Raw genomic sequence first — 13,658 nt, forward strand, 5'->3', positions numbered from 1 at the left:
GACATTTGGACCTAAAAATACACTTGCGAATGCTGTCGGTGCGTTATCAAAACCAGCGATAGAGTTACAATGCATAACAAGTGGTGCAGCCACAACTAACTTTTAATGATAGCTCTTTGAAGCCATTTCCTAGCGGAGAACAGGAAGTTAAGAAAGACTCAAGCGAGAGTGACACAGAAAGTAGGACCCAAGTACTAGTCTTTTGTCTCCATCTGATCAAATGGCAGACGAGCGGAAAGGCGCAGAGCCCCCTCACCAAACGCACGTACCCGGCTCAGTGGCGTCTGCCACACGTTCACCTGCCTCGATGCAAGTATCAAAGACCAGCTCGCCTCTCCCACAGACGTCGGAGTGCCAGCCGCATGGCGGCTTTCATAGCACAACAACAAGGGGAAAATGTGGCGGGGGAAGAGTCGGGACTCTGAGCTCCTTCAGGGATTTCCTTATCGGGGGCAAAGCAATCCCCCCTGGACCTCATCCGCATAGGCTTGATTATTCAAGGCATTACAAAGGAATGAAAATAACTCACAACTCAAAGCCACTGTCGTTTTTTTTTTTTCTTCCTTATTTATTATCATTTCACTGCAAGAGTGTGTGCCCAACACCCTGCTAAAGTTTAAGAAAATGCAACCAAAGAGAACAAATACAGACCAGGCAATTTAAAAGATACAAAATGGAAACAACTTGAACTCGAGTGCGAAGAGGATTAAGAGTTCTTCTTAGGCCTTCCTCTGCTTTTCTTCACGGCTGGCTCAGATGAGGCCTGAGCTTTTTCCTTCGCTGGACGCTTTGCAGGACTTGCCATCTTTTTAGCCTTATTCACATCTAAACAGGTTACATATTCAGTTTAAAACACCCAAATCTACTGATATTGAGGATAATAAATGAACAGGTCAACCCCTAAAGTCCATAAACATGACTTACCCTTCTTTTGAGGAGCTCGCCTCTTCTTTGCAGGGACGCCTTCGGTTTCATCAGCAGACTGGCCTTTTTCCTCTGCCTTCTTTCGCTTGGGAGTCTTCCAATCAAAAATAAAGATGCATACAAGGGGATGGAAAAGATGGAAGAGCAGTGGTCAATACACTTGCCTAGAGCAACCTTGGAGGAAGTTCAAATCAAATATTAAGAAGGGACCTTTTGCTCAGTATACACATGGAAACTATTACGTGCACCATGAGTGTTGTGAACACTTGAGAAAACGCAATTACAATTTAGCTTTCCAGTAAATCTGTTAAGAACAAATAAAATAATTAGAATGTCAAACGCAATACATGTACACTGCCGTTAAAAAGTTTGGGGTCAGGATGCATTTTTTTTTATTATTTATTGCAAAGAAAGAATAGTTCTATTTAATAAGGATGCATATAAATTCACCCAAAAAAACTTTCTATTCATCAAAGATTCCTTGTTTTAAATCCTGATCATAATAAGAAATGTTTCTTGAACACCAAATCTGTATATTAGAATGATTTCTGAAGGATCATGAGACACTAAAGACTGCAGTAAAGGCTGCTGAAAATTCAGTTTAGTCATCACAGGAAAAAATGACATTTGAAAATTATAAATTGGTATTATAAATTGGATTGCAATAACATTTCACAATATTACTGTACCGTATATAGAATACAACAATACAATGTACTGTACTATATATGTAATATAATCTCATATCACTGTCTTTCACAATATTACTATATTTTTATCAAATAACTGCACCTTGAATATGAGAGACATATTCACTTATTCAAAAACATTAAAAAATCCTACCCACCTCACTTTTTGGAACGGCAGTGTATTCTGACAGTAAATGACTAGTTCAGGGCAAGAAATGGATTTTAATGTTGGGAATTTTTCTTAGAATTCCAAACAATAAAGTTTAGAATAAGTCAATCTTTTTGAACAATTTCAATAAAAAAAATATATATTTTTTTTTTTTCTCACTTCAAATGAAAATTCTAGCATAGAAGCTCAAGTCCTCAATTCAAGGAAATCTTACTAACCGAACCAGGGGTTATGAAGAAGATGCACTTAACGACAGCAATCAAATTCTCCCTTTTCTTCACTCAGACTGCATAATGAATGCTCGCCCCTCTCTCGGACTTGAACTATCATCCTTACTAGCCCCCCCCCTCCACAGCACTCCCTCACATTTCCCTTCCATTTTGCCAATTGCTGCCTCATGATTACCATCCAGACCCTGCTGAGCTGAACAGATTGGCTCGATAATTACATACAATAACGGCAGTGGGCAGGTAACCCTCAGCTGGCATGGGCCAGCTCCCTGGTGGCACCTTCCATATGCAAACTGCATTGTGGGAAGCGAGGAGAGTCCGTCCCCTCCCCTGTCATAAGTGCGGCTCGCTGATTGCCGGCCCGCGCCGACTCCAAGGTTACCGTGTCAGCAAATTTGTGATACATTAGCAGGGAATAAACACAGGCACTCAGGACCTGTCTGTGGGAGGAAGAGGAGGGGCCACTGGGATAAACACCCGGGCGCTGGAGAGAACCTGAGATGCAGATGGCTTTGTTGCCAAGAGCTTTTTGTGCCGGACCCCATGAATGAAGCCACAGTCTTATCGCTTTCCCAAAGTATATGCCATCAAGGGCATCTCTGCGGGCTCGGAAGGTTTGTTTTACACTAAATACACAAAAAAGAAACACCACGGCTACAGAATTCACTTCTAAAGATCATCTAACTTGAAATCCAGACAAAACAAATCAGTGATTAACAAAACCCTTTATTTCAGAGGAGTGAGATCTCATACTACCTTGAGGGTGTTGACTGCAATATAGGATAATAAGCTAAAGACAAATGACATTCCAGTATTAATAAAGCAGAGAGAAAAACTGAAAATAAATATCTAATTCATAACAATATTAACATCAAGACACGGAGGTAAAATGAGGACATGTCTGTGTGGACTGCAAGAAGGAATCCAAATAAGCTCAAGAAACGTTTGTTAAAAGCATCACACGTTAATCATATTTGAAAATCAATGCACTCGACAGCATTTCCTACTTACCCGATCAATTAGTCTTGGATCGTGTGTGAGCATTTTTACATTTGAATCTGCTTTCAACAGGTAAACAAATTATATGATGTTGAAATGGGCTCGTTTTTAAACGGCGGACTTCAAAAAGGGACTGTCGCAGCATTTTTAATGCGGCGTGAATTAGGGAGTGCGACAGAGGTCGGCTTTTTGATGTTCTATTGAAGGTGGCTCTCACCTTGACGGAGGGCAGACCTGCACCATTGGTCGACGCGCCGAAGTCGAGCTTTTTGTCGTCTGTCGCCCCTATGGTCTTCAGGCCTTGCTGCAAAATTCCTCGCAATTTTGCGTAATCTGGCTTGTCTGTGTATCCGAGAGCCTTGACCTCTTGCATGAACTTCTTCATTTCCTCTAGAAATTGAAAATGACATTAAGCACCACAATTTAATCTTAATGCAAATGGATTTATTTTTCAGACTTGGCAATACAGCTGCACACCGTTAAAGACACTTCTGGGTCAATAAACAAACGAAGAGCATTTATGTGTGTGATTAAGCGAAAGTTACTTGGATCCTCTGTCTCAAAAGTTCATCTCAAATGAACACGCAGAAGTCCGACGTTAATAAGGTGCACGTATGTTTGTGCGTTTACCATTGTGCAGGAAAGACAGAACAGTCCCTGTAGGGCAGAGTCTTCACAGCAAGCGCTCACACTTTAACCTTCAGGCTAAGTTTAGAGGAGAGGGGCTGACATTTGTCACTTTGTTCCTTATACTTCTCCACTCACAAACTGTTGTTTACTGTCGGCTGCTAAAATAGTCACACCAAACAGAATTAGTCGTGATGGCCGTGCTAACAGTGCCGCCTCCCATCATCTCGGTGTTGTGATGCGGCATGTACGCACAAGACAACAGCCTGAGGAGGGATCTCGCCGTCTGCCGCGCGGCTGTCACAGGGCTTAAGAACTGCCATCACATCAGCGACTGAGCAAAGGGAGCCAATGACATCTTTGATTTTTAAACGACACAAAGAAAGAACGCCCTAAAGTTCTGCAAAAGTACAGACTGCCACACACTGACTGCAAAACTAGGCAATGCAGAGGTCGACAACGGAGAAGGGTGAAAAACATGTTTGTTTAAAAACTTCATCTTTTATTTCATTGTTTTGTGGTCGAAACGTCTATCTGATACAATGTGTTGATTATTATATGCACGTATACACACGTGCTTGCAAAAAGTCATAAATTACATTAAAAATATGAGGTAAATAATTTGATTCAGAATCAAAATTGTATTATATTATAATAATATTTCATCACTTAAGATAATATTTAAACTATTACTATTTCTATGTAGCTTTGTGACATTGGTAATATTTATTGATAATTGCATTATAACATTTCTTCCAATTTATAAAGCAGCAGCAAAACTAGCATCTGTGGTCAGAGCTTTTTTTTTTTTTTTGTTGCACCACACTAGACAGATACAGCTTATGTACACTTTTTTATATATATATATTTGCTTTACATTTCAAAAAACAATCTGTCAACAGAAAACGTATGCTACATAAAAAGCATAAAGCGGTCATGTTTTAGTTTTAAAAAAGTGTGATAAGTTGCTGGGAATTAACACAGAGCTGATAGATTAGCTCTAATTAAGACTAAATCACCAGGTCCACACTCGTTATCAAGAGAAGTGGCCCTCGCGCTCTTGTTTGCGCTTCAGAGCTCGAAAGTGCGTCACTCCAATTACTTCTTGGCAGACAAACAAGTAGTAATACTGCAGAATTCACAGGTGCTTCTGCGGTCATGACACGGTTAAATGTGTGTATATATATATATATGTATATATATACACTTAAATCCTATTTAGTAGCAAGACATTTCCTAAGATTCAATACCATTGACCTACTGTATATAACTAATATTTTACAAAGTGCATTCACCTTTTCAAATATATGAACACAGAATTAAAAAATTGTTCAGTTTTGCCTCACCTGGTATATTTTCTGAAGGAAAACAGCTTTTCAAGAACTCATCGATATTGTCTCTACACCTGAGGAGAAGGATATTTAAAAATGGATAAAAAAAAATAAAAAATAAAAATCTTAAATGCTTAATTATAATTAAGTATCATTAAATCTAATCCACTATTATCTGTATAAAGACATTTGCTGTAAGGAAATTAGTTAATTAGTTATACCGCAAAGAGGTATATTAGTTATTCATTATCCCAATAACCATTATCCCACAGCAAAAAAAAAAAAAAAGTATATATATATATATATATATATATATGTAAAATAAATAGATTACATCTTAGTTCAGAAAGAAGTGAAACCTGAAATGTCTTAAGTGAGGCTGAAAACAGTCACCTGAGTTTGGAGTCTCTGACATACAGTGGGTCATGAAGTTTGTCCTCCCAGGGTAGACGGCCACAAAGCCACTGGATCATGCAGTAGCCCATAATTTCCAGGTCTCCTCTTCTTGAAGGGGCTGAAATGTAATGTACATTTATCAGAGGCTATTTTAAAGGGTAGCCCACCTTTGTGATGTTCAATGCAAAGTACCATTACAGCAACATTTAAAAATAGGACTGTTCTTCATAATTTTCTGTTACAATGTGACATTCTACATAACACTTAAACATGTACTACCTGCTCCTCTAGGGCAGCGGTTCTCAATTACAGTCCTCGCGCCCCACTGCTCTGCACATTTCGTACGTTTCTCTTAGCGCTTCAGACGTTTGTTCTATTCGAACGTAAGTGCCCTGCGAAGTGGACAGGATATTCCGCCATGATTCCAGTTCGAAGCGAACGTATATGTTTCAATCAAAGTGCATTGAAGTGTGCAAGACGTGAATTTAAATTGCATTTATTTACAGAGGTATATGATGTCACAGCTGTCCTTGTGTAAAGACGCTGCACAGCACAAATCAGTGAATGAATGTTCCGAAGTGAGGTAACTTGAACAGATTTCCTCTGCTTAGGGAGTAGGGAGCAATGAACATTGGGAACACCGTTCATGTACGGAGTTCACTTCTAACGAGCTGATTATCTGAATCAGGTGTATTAAAGACATGCAAAATATGCAGAACAGTTGGGCGCGAGGACTGGAATTAAGAGCCGCTGCTCTACTTGGGTTCAGGACACATGGATTCACTAAGGCCTAAAGTATGAACTTTAAGAGTGACCAATAGAACTGACTATAACAATTTCTTACCGACTCCTTTGTGCGCATCAATACTAGTGAACTCGATGGTCCCGTCATGACACCTCTTTGGGTCTTCTTTGTACTCCTTTGGCACTCCTTCTGGAGAATATCTGTATGCCAATCCATAATCCACTAAATATACCTGGGTTAAAAAAAAAAAAAAAAAAAAAAAAGTAAAAAAGTAAAATGCTTATTATACAACAAAAATTTAACGCACTTGTAAAACAATTACAGGAAGAAAAAAATTGACTGGGAAATAAAAAAATATTTCGAGATTTAACACCCAAGATAATAAAGTCAACCATAACTTGAAGATTACTACAAATAAATCACATCTGAAACTGCAAACAGTTTGATTGCCAATTAGCAGTATGTGTCACTTATAAAAGAGATCTGACAATTAGCACTTTGTTTTCAAAGCAACAGGAACCAGTTAACGGAGTTCCAAAGATACCAAAACAGACTGCACAAATTGCAGGTGCACCTATTAACTCCACAAAAAGTGCAAAATAATTTGATGTGTCCAGGTAGAGTGTCTCAGGAATAACTGCATAGGCCAATTTGCAACAATGAAGATTAACAGCTCGCCTACAGTGACAAACATCACAAACTAAAAAAAAGAAAAAAGAAAAAACCTTTTTAACTAAATTTGTCACTAGGTGTGCAAAGCTGGGGCTGATTCGAAACTGCCATCATCAATACCCAACATGCAAAAATATTATCAAGAACACAAAACTGTCCTCCCTACAGTCCTAAAATAAAAATCAGGTATTCAGGCCTTGAAACAAATTCATCCAAGTGCTTACAGAATGAACCATCTGACGGGCTAAACATCATTTTATAATTACTTTTAGTTGTTCATTTAGTAACCACTTGGATGGACTTGTGAGTTTACTCTCTGAAAGATTTTCCAGACTGATTCAAACTGCTAACTTATGAGTTCTAATCTTTTGGAATAATATGTTAAAATAACCATTCATAGGAGTCATTCACATTCAGTCCAGAATTCAGTGTTCTAAAGTTAATGGATGAGTCTAGCCTACTTTTTTTTTTTTTTTGTAATAAACAACCAAATCCCCATCACACTATACTGATTTTAGTTAAAATAATACAATTTTAAATAGGTCATATGATGCAAATTCATGCTTTCCTTTGGAGGGTTACAAGCTGTAAAGTTGCAAAAATTAATGTCTCAAACCCAAAGAGATATTATTTCTGAAAGTTAAGACTCCTATATCACATCACTGAATACTGTAATTTGTTCATCCAATATTATCAGTTCAACCTAGTACCTTTAATTCTGTTTTGGAAACCGGTCTACAGAATTAAGGTACAAAAATATATGAAAATTTAATAACGTGTAAATGAAAAAAAAACAGATTAAAGTTAATTGGTCAAGAGCAGCAAGTGATTTTCTGTCTTTTGTTGTTTGTTTAACATTAATGACCCAATGACATAAGGGGCTCTATTTTAACGATCTAAACACAAAGTGTGAAGCGCACACGCAGATGCACTCAGGGCGTGTCCAAATCCACTTTTGCTATCTGAACAATGGAAAAACGGTTGGCGCACCCGGGCACATGGTATAAACTGGTTGTTCCTATTCTCTTAATGAGTAATTGGTGTTTTTGGGCGTAACGTGCAATAAACCAATCAGAGTCTCATCTTCCATTCCCTTTAAGAACCAGTTGCACTCGTGCCATGACGGATTTTCTATTTACACAGCGGAATTTGGCAAGCGTAAAGACACTGCCACACTGTAGAATACACTGCCAAATGTATTCTCAAAGAAAGAAGCCGTAACTTTTATTCTACCATAGTATTGTTGTCATTGCTGCCATGTCGTGCAGAGGCATAACATTTCACACGTTTGAGGTATTCGGCCAATCACAATGCACTGGATAGCTGGCCAATCAGAGCACACCACGGTTTCAGAACAATGAGCTATATTAAATTCAACATGTTTCAGAAAGGCAGGGCAGAGGGGAACAACAATAATGTATGGTTTGTGGAAATTAATGTGTTTTTTAACCTTCAACTGCATTACACCAAATAATGTTATTTTTAGCAACATCAAATGACCCCTAAGCATTTCTGTAATTTAATCAACACTCAGTGCATGTTATACACACATTAATAAAACACAAACATGCATGTATTCAGAGGCAAAAAGAACACCCGTGCAATTGAAAGAAAAAAAAAAAAAAAATAGATGCTCAGAGTCACCAAGAAAGCAGCGACTAATCCCAAGAGGCCGAGTTTTAAATTGTGACTTTAAAAATAGCAGCTTAATAATACATCACTGATACATTATTAATCTTCAAATTAAATATTTGCCCCTTCCCAGCACCCAAACCTTATTTGCTAGAGACAGCTTCAATACTGTCTCTAATCTCTCCAGTTTATGAGCCGCATTAAAGGCTTAAATTGTTTTGCTTTTTTTTTCTCCACCCAAATCTCATTAACAGATGGAAAAAAAATAAGACAAGTAGTTTCTTATATTACAAATCACTGGTACCCCAATTAAAAGAAGCAGGAGCTCTGTATAGTCCTGCAGTCTACACACACTGCCTTCTACTTCTCTAAAGTTATAGCCATACAGCCATGGCAACAGAGATCTGTTAAACATTTGGAAGGCTTGAAACAAACCTGATTGGGATTGGTGTAAGACAGGAGGAGGTTGGAGGCTTTGATGTCTGCATGCACATATTCATGGTCATGGATGTACTCCAGAATGTCAAGCTAGAGAGATGAAAGATATGTTAGAATATGAGATTTCATAATAATACAGGAATATATGATTTTCTCCCACTGCATGAAAAGCCACAACAGTCACTGGAAAAAAAAAAAATCTATGCATATGTAAATGGCCTTCATTTAAATTGTATAGCTATAAAATGTATTTGTATTTATATGTTGAATAATTATTAGTATTTTATTCTAAATAGGAGTGGCCTCCCACATTACTCACATATTATAACACATTTGGGTTGTGAAATAAATTAATTTTGGATGACACATACATATGTGAAGTGGCCATTTCTACAGTGACATTTGTAACATTAATGATTTGCTTTGTCAAAGGAAAGTACATGACTACTGTCTTAGTTGTCAGCTAAAAAAAAAAAAACTGATAATGATAATAATAATAATAATAATAACAACTTGGAGCACTATTCAAATTTTGCCACAGATTGCTACTTTAAGACGAAACCTACAAGTCTGAGTCCCAGCTGAAGAACCAGTTTCCTTGGAAATTTCTTTTCATTTCCCTCAAACTTCTTCTGTAGGTCCATTCCAAATCGATCCATGACCATAAATCTGTACCTGTCATAAACATTTAGGTAAAATCATCATACTTTAAATGGCCTTTAAATTGGCCATACTCAAAAGATAATAAAAACTTCCTAAAAAAATAATTAAGGGTGTCATGTTATTTATCATGTAATCCTTTAGAAAACAGTGTTTTTTTTTGTTTTTTTTTCTCCTACCTCTTACCGCCTTTCTCATGAAAACCAGAACCCCAATATTTTGGAACTCCCAAATAGTCAATTTTCCTTGACTTCATCCAAGCTCCAACTGAATAAACATGTAAAACATTCTATCACAACAGGATTCACAAAATATTAACTATTCCACTTCAAATCAAAAGACACTATAGTGTTTTAAATCAGTTCTAAAACAACTAAGTGAGATTATCACAATAACCGTTTAATGCAATCAAATTCATAAATTAAGTTGATAAAAATCATTCAAAACTTTTATTCTTTAAACTTGTTGATGCTCAAAGTAATATAAGAGTATTCCTCAGGAACCAAACTGCAAGTGTGCCGCAAGGTAATCTGCTGGTGGGACAAATATTTACCAACATTACAATATTTCAATGAATAAAACATGAGCATCCCTTAGTAATATTGCAGTTAATTGTCAAGGGAGACTGACATTTGGATTGTTATTAAATAAAGCGCAATGCTGTGGCCTTGGGGCAGCCATAAGAGCCACCAAAGGCAGAGAGTTGTGGGTTGTCTGTCTCCATAAGGCCTCTTCTTTAATTAAAAGAGTTGCTCTTAGACTTTTTTCATACTGGCTCTTCATGCATATGAGGGTGTATTTGCAGTCACAAGGGCATACTTAGATCGGGTTTGGCAGCACGCATGTAGAACTTCAGTTCAGAGAAGAGAGGGCCATTTTCACTAGGCTCCTGCAAGACACAGTAAAAATTATCACCCAAAATAACTGACATTTACAATGAAATATAAAAACGTGAACGCACATGCATTTAAAAAAGCAGAGGGAAAGTATACATCCATTATTATACTTCCACGCAATGTTATTTCACCAAAGAACTACATTTTATTTAGTTTGCTTGTAAAATGTAAACATTTGTGACCAATCACGGAAAGAAACAAGTCGGTTCTGGGGCATTTTGAGTCAATCACATATTCTGAAAGTGTAGTCTCCAAGCTTTCCAACGATGTGTAACACATGGAAATCTGATAATATTTGGAAAAGTTGTGGCCATTTGAAGGTAGGCACTCAAAAAAGCTCAAAAAGCAGAAAATAGCCTCTAAAGATTTTGCAGTTCTCATCTGTTCTCACTGCTGCGAGTGACAATGGGGCTCATTTACATCTCATTTAAATAAGCCATACCCCCTTTAAAGCTCCCCCCGTTCTGGAACACTTTCTCTTTGTCTGGGTCTTCTTTGTGGATGTAACCATCTCCGAAGTTTGCACTGTGCCTCTGTTTGCCTCTAAATGTTACGGATTTTCCCCATTTCTCTGTCTTTATCCCAATCAAATGTTACTATCGATATAGCCTCTGATATCTTACGGTCCAACTCGTCTGACGCCAGTCCAATATATTCTTCCTCGTCGTCATCTTCGCTCAGTTGTAGATTAGGGATATTACAGTCTTATTATGTCGCTCTCATCGTCGCTCAGATCGTCTTCAGAATCAGTGAGCGCTTGTTCATAAGCCTCCGGATTGTCGAAGAGGTACTTCAAAACATTTTCGGTGTAACGGCCACGGTTCAGCTCGTCTGTGATCATCTTTGCGGCGTACACCTTCATTGAATTTTGATATCAGCTAGAGCTGGCGAAAGTTGTGCTGCCGACTTGTGTCACTGGTTTCCGTGACGGGTCACATTTGTTTACATTCCCATGCAAAGGTTGCTACTCATACTCTTTTACCAAAGCTATTAGGTAATAATGATATGCATTATTGCTTTGTTTACTTAAGATAATAATAAGTGTTGGTTGTCGGTCATTTCAAATAATTCTTCTAAGTTTATTATTTTATTTTAAAAAATGTGTTTACTGTTCTAGTTAAGGTCACAGAAATGCCTTTCATTGATTGACGTTACATTGCTGACCACCCAAACATTGCAGACATTCAAAAAATGCAAGATCTAAACATATATCTGCCAAAAGCAACAAAAGTCCCTTACCACTTTAATGACATAAGGTGCATCAGCACCAACAGATCCTGAAGAGTCTGAATTTGCTAAAAGATGTATGAAAAATTTACATTTGAGCAACTGATAAATAAAACAAAATAAAGCATTAGAACTTCAAAATTTATGAGAGCTTTTTTTAATCTTACCGAGATACAGCAGGCCAAAACCTCCCTGCCCCACAGCCGATCCAAGCTTCCATTTTTTCTTTGCATTATCCGTCAGAACTTCTCCAGGTGGGAATTCTTCAGCCAGTTTCCTTTTGGCTGGAGCTCTCGCTTTCTTCGCCCCATCTGCCTTGGACTTTGGTGGCATTTTACTGAATAATTTTCAAACAAGAGAAATACAAATTCTATTATTGAATTAAAATGGGGAACTTTAGATATACTGGACAATATGGGAAAAATATATTTTTATACAACACTATTCATAACAAATATATTAGCAATATTACTCTATAGTTAATAAGGATGACTAAAAACATTATTTAAATTGTCTAATGCAACCATTTCTGTGCATTTGCATGACCTTTTAAGATTTTACATTTTTTTTATGACTTAAGTAGACCTGGAAATCACATTTTTGAAATTCTCTGCGATGTATATATGTTCTACGATCACAGCAACCCTGTCAGTTCCACACATTTGCTTAGGATAGTGCAAATCCTTAAATTCCTTCTTTTTTGGTTTAAAAAATAAATAAATAAATTAATTAATTAATAAGATGGAATTAAAACCATTCAAAAAGTTTAATGTAGTTTTACACTTCACCATCAAATCTGGACCTGATTATCAGATGTAGTCTCTTCATATTTTATATTTTACAGATATATAAACATTAGCTAACACTGAAGATTCGTGTTTTCTTAAATAGAGGCCTACACTACAAGTACAAACAAGAAACATGTATACTAGGGTGTGACTTATTAAAACTGTCGTGCAGGTCAGTCTTTGAGATTTATTGTTGACATAAAAAAGTTGATATTGTTGAGACTTTCAGCATCACCGACATATTAGCACAAGAACTACAACTGATGACAAACTCAGTGATGACATTGTGATATGGATACAGTTTGAATTTGCAGTCATGCCAATGATGCTTTTTGTTTCACTTTTACAACACATGCACTAAAAGCTGTGGTTTCAGTTTATTTACGTGATAAAAGCTTATTAAGAGTGATAAAACGTGGTTAATGTCCCACGTAATCAATGAGAGGAACATTGGGTTGTTGATATTGTAATTGAGGGGGAAACTGTAAAATGCCGATCAACTATTTCACTTGCTATGCTAGCACGGTTAGCTGCCTTATTATGGCTGTTTATTACAACAGAGCCGAGTATTTGTCCTCATAATCGGATATTAAATGCACAGGAGCATTATATTTAATTAAAGCAGATCAAGAATATTCTACTAACCTTTCCGTGGGTAAGTGGCAGGTTGCAAACAGCTCTTCCTCTCCAAAGTTCCCGCAAAACTGCTCATCAGTGTGAGGCTCATTGAACGTGATTGGTCAGAAACAAGGCTGCCTGATTCCTGGTCTTGCAATGCTTCATGGGATAAGTAGTTTTATACCTTTTTTCACAAACAGTTACAATGGTTTTATTATCATAATAAAAATACAAATTGGGGGGGGGGGGGGGGGGGGGGGGTGCAACAAAAGATCATTTATAAACATTACACTATAGCAAACATGTCTCTTTTTTCTTTCTTAACAGGTGACTATTACATTAAACTATGTTTTCAGAGGTGGTGGGAATCAGGAAGTAATTTTTTTTTTTTTTTTATAATATTACTAGTGGATAGAGAAAAAAACAACAAAACAAGTCTAATTTTAGATACAGATTTTATACATTATCATTTATATTTTAAGGTGCATACATATATATTGTCATTGTCTCTCATAAACAGTAGCCTATTAAACACTTTTTTTATTTATTTTTTTATTTTTTTTATGAATGGACATTATACATTCATTTTAATCATTAAACACAATAGAGTGTAACAT

The 13,658-nt window shown here is 37.0% G+C and overlaps 1 protein-coding gene across 1 annotated transcript; it reads right to left on the reverse strand.

Annotated features, from left to right (window-relative positions):
• Positions 1–547: 547 nt before the first annotated feature.
• vrk1 (VRK serine/threonine kinase 1) lies at positions 548–13,185 on the reverse strand. Its single transcript, XM_026286098.1, has 13 exons — positions 13,069–13,185; positions 11,803–11,972; positions 11,648–11,703; positions 10,332–10,401; positions 9,692–9,779; positions 9,419–9,527; positions 8,850–8,942; positions 6,210–6,342; positions 5,363–5,483; positions 4,985–5,043; positions 3,229–3,401; positions 925–1,018; positions 548–825 (listed from the first exon to the last, which is right to left on the reverse strand). The coding sequence occupies exons 2-13, from the start codon at positions 11,966–11,968 to the stop codon at positions 707–709; spliced, it is 1,281 nt and encodes a 426-aa protein (XP_026141883.1). The 5' UTR covers positions 11,969–11,972; positions 13,069–13,185; the 3' UTR covers positions 548–706.
• Between the last annotated feature and the right edge of the window lie 473 nt (positions 13,186–13,658).

This window comes from Carassius auratus, chromosome 17, assembly GCF_003368295.1.
Source record: "Carassius auratus strain Wakin chromosome 17, ASM336829v1, whole genome shotgun sequence".
In the NCBI taxonomy this organism is placed as follows: domain Eukaryota; kingdom Metazoa; phylum Chordata; class Actinopteri; order Cypriniformes; family Cyprinidae; genus Carassius; species Carassius auratus.

What these genes read in the sequence shown, in the direction of transcription:
- vrk1 (XM_026286098.1), bottom strand. Translation starts at nt 11,968, where the DNA reads ATGCCACCAAAGTCCAAGGCAGATGGGGCGAAGAAAGCGAGAGCTCCA. An exon ending in CATGAGAAAGGCGGTAAGAG is followed by an intron (nt 9,528 to 9,691) that starts GTAGGAGAAAAA and finishes TGTTTATGACAG; the next exon opens with GTACAGATTTATGGTCATGG. An exon ending in CTTACACCAATCCCAATCAG is followed by an intron (nt 6,343 to 8,849) that starts GTTTGTTTCAAG and finishes TTTTTAACCCAG; the next exon opens with GTATATTTAGTGGATTATGG.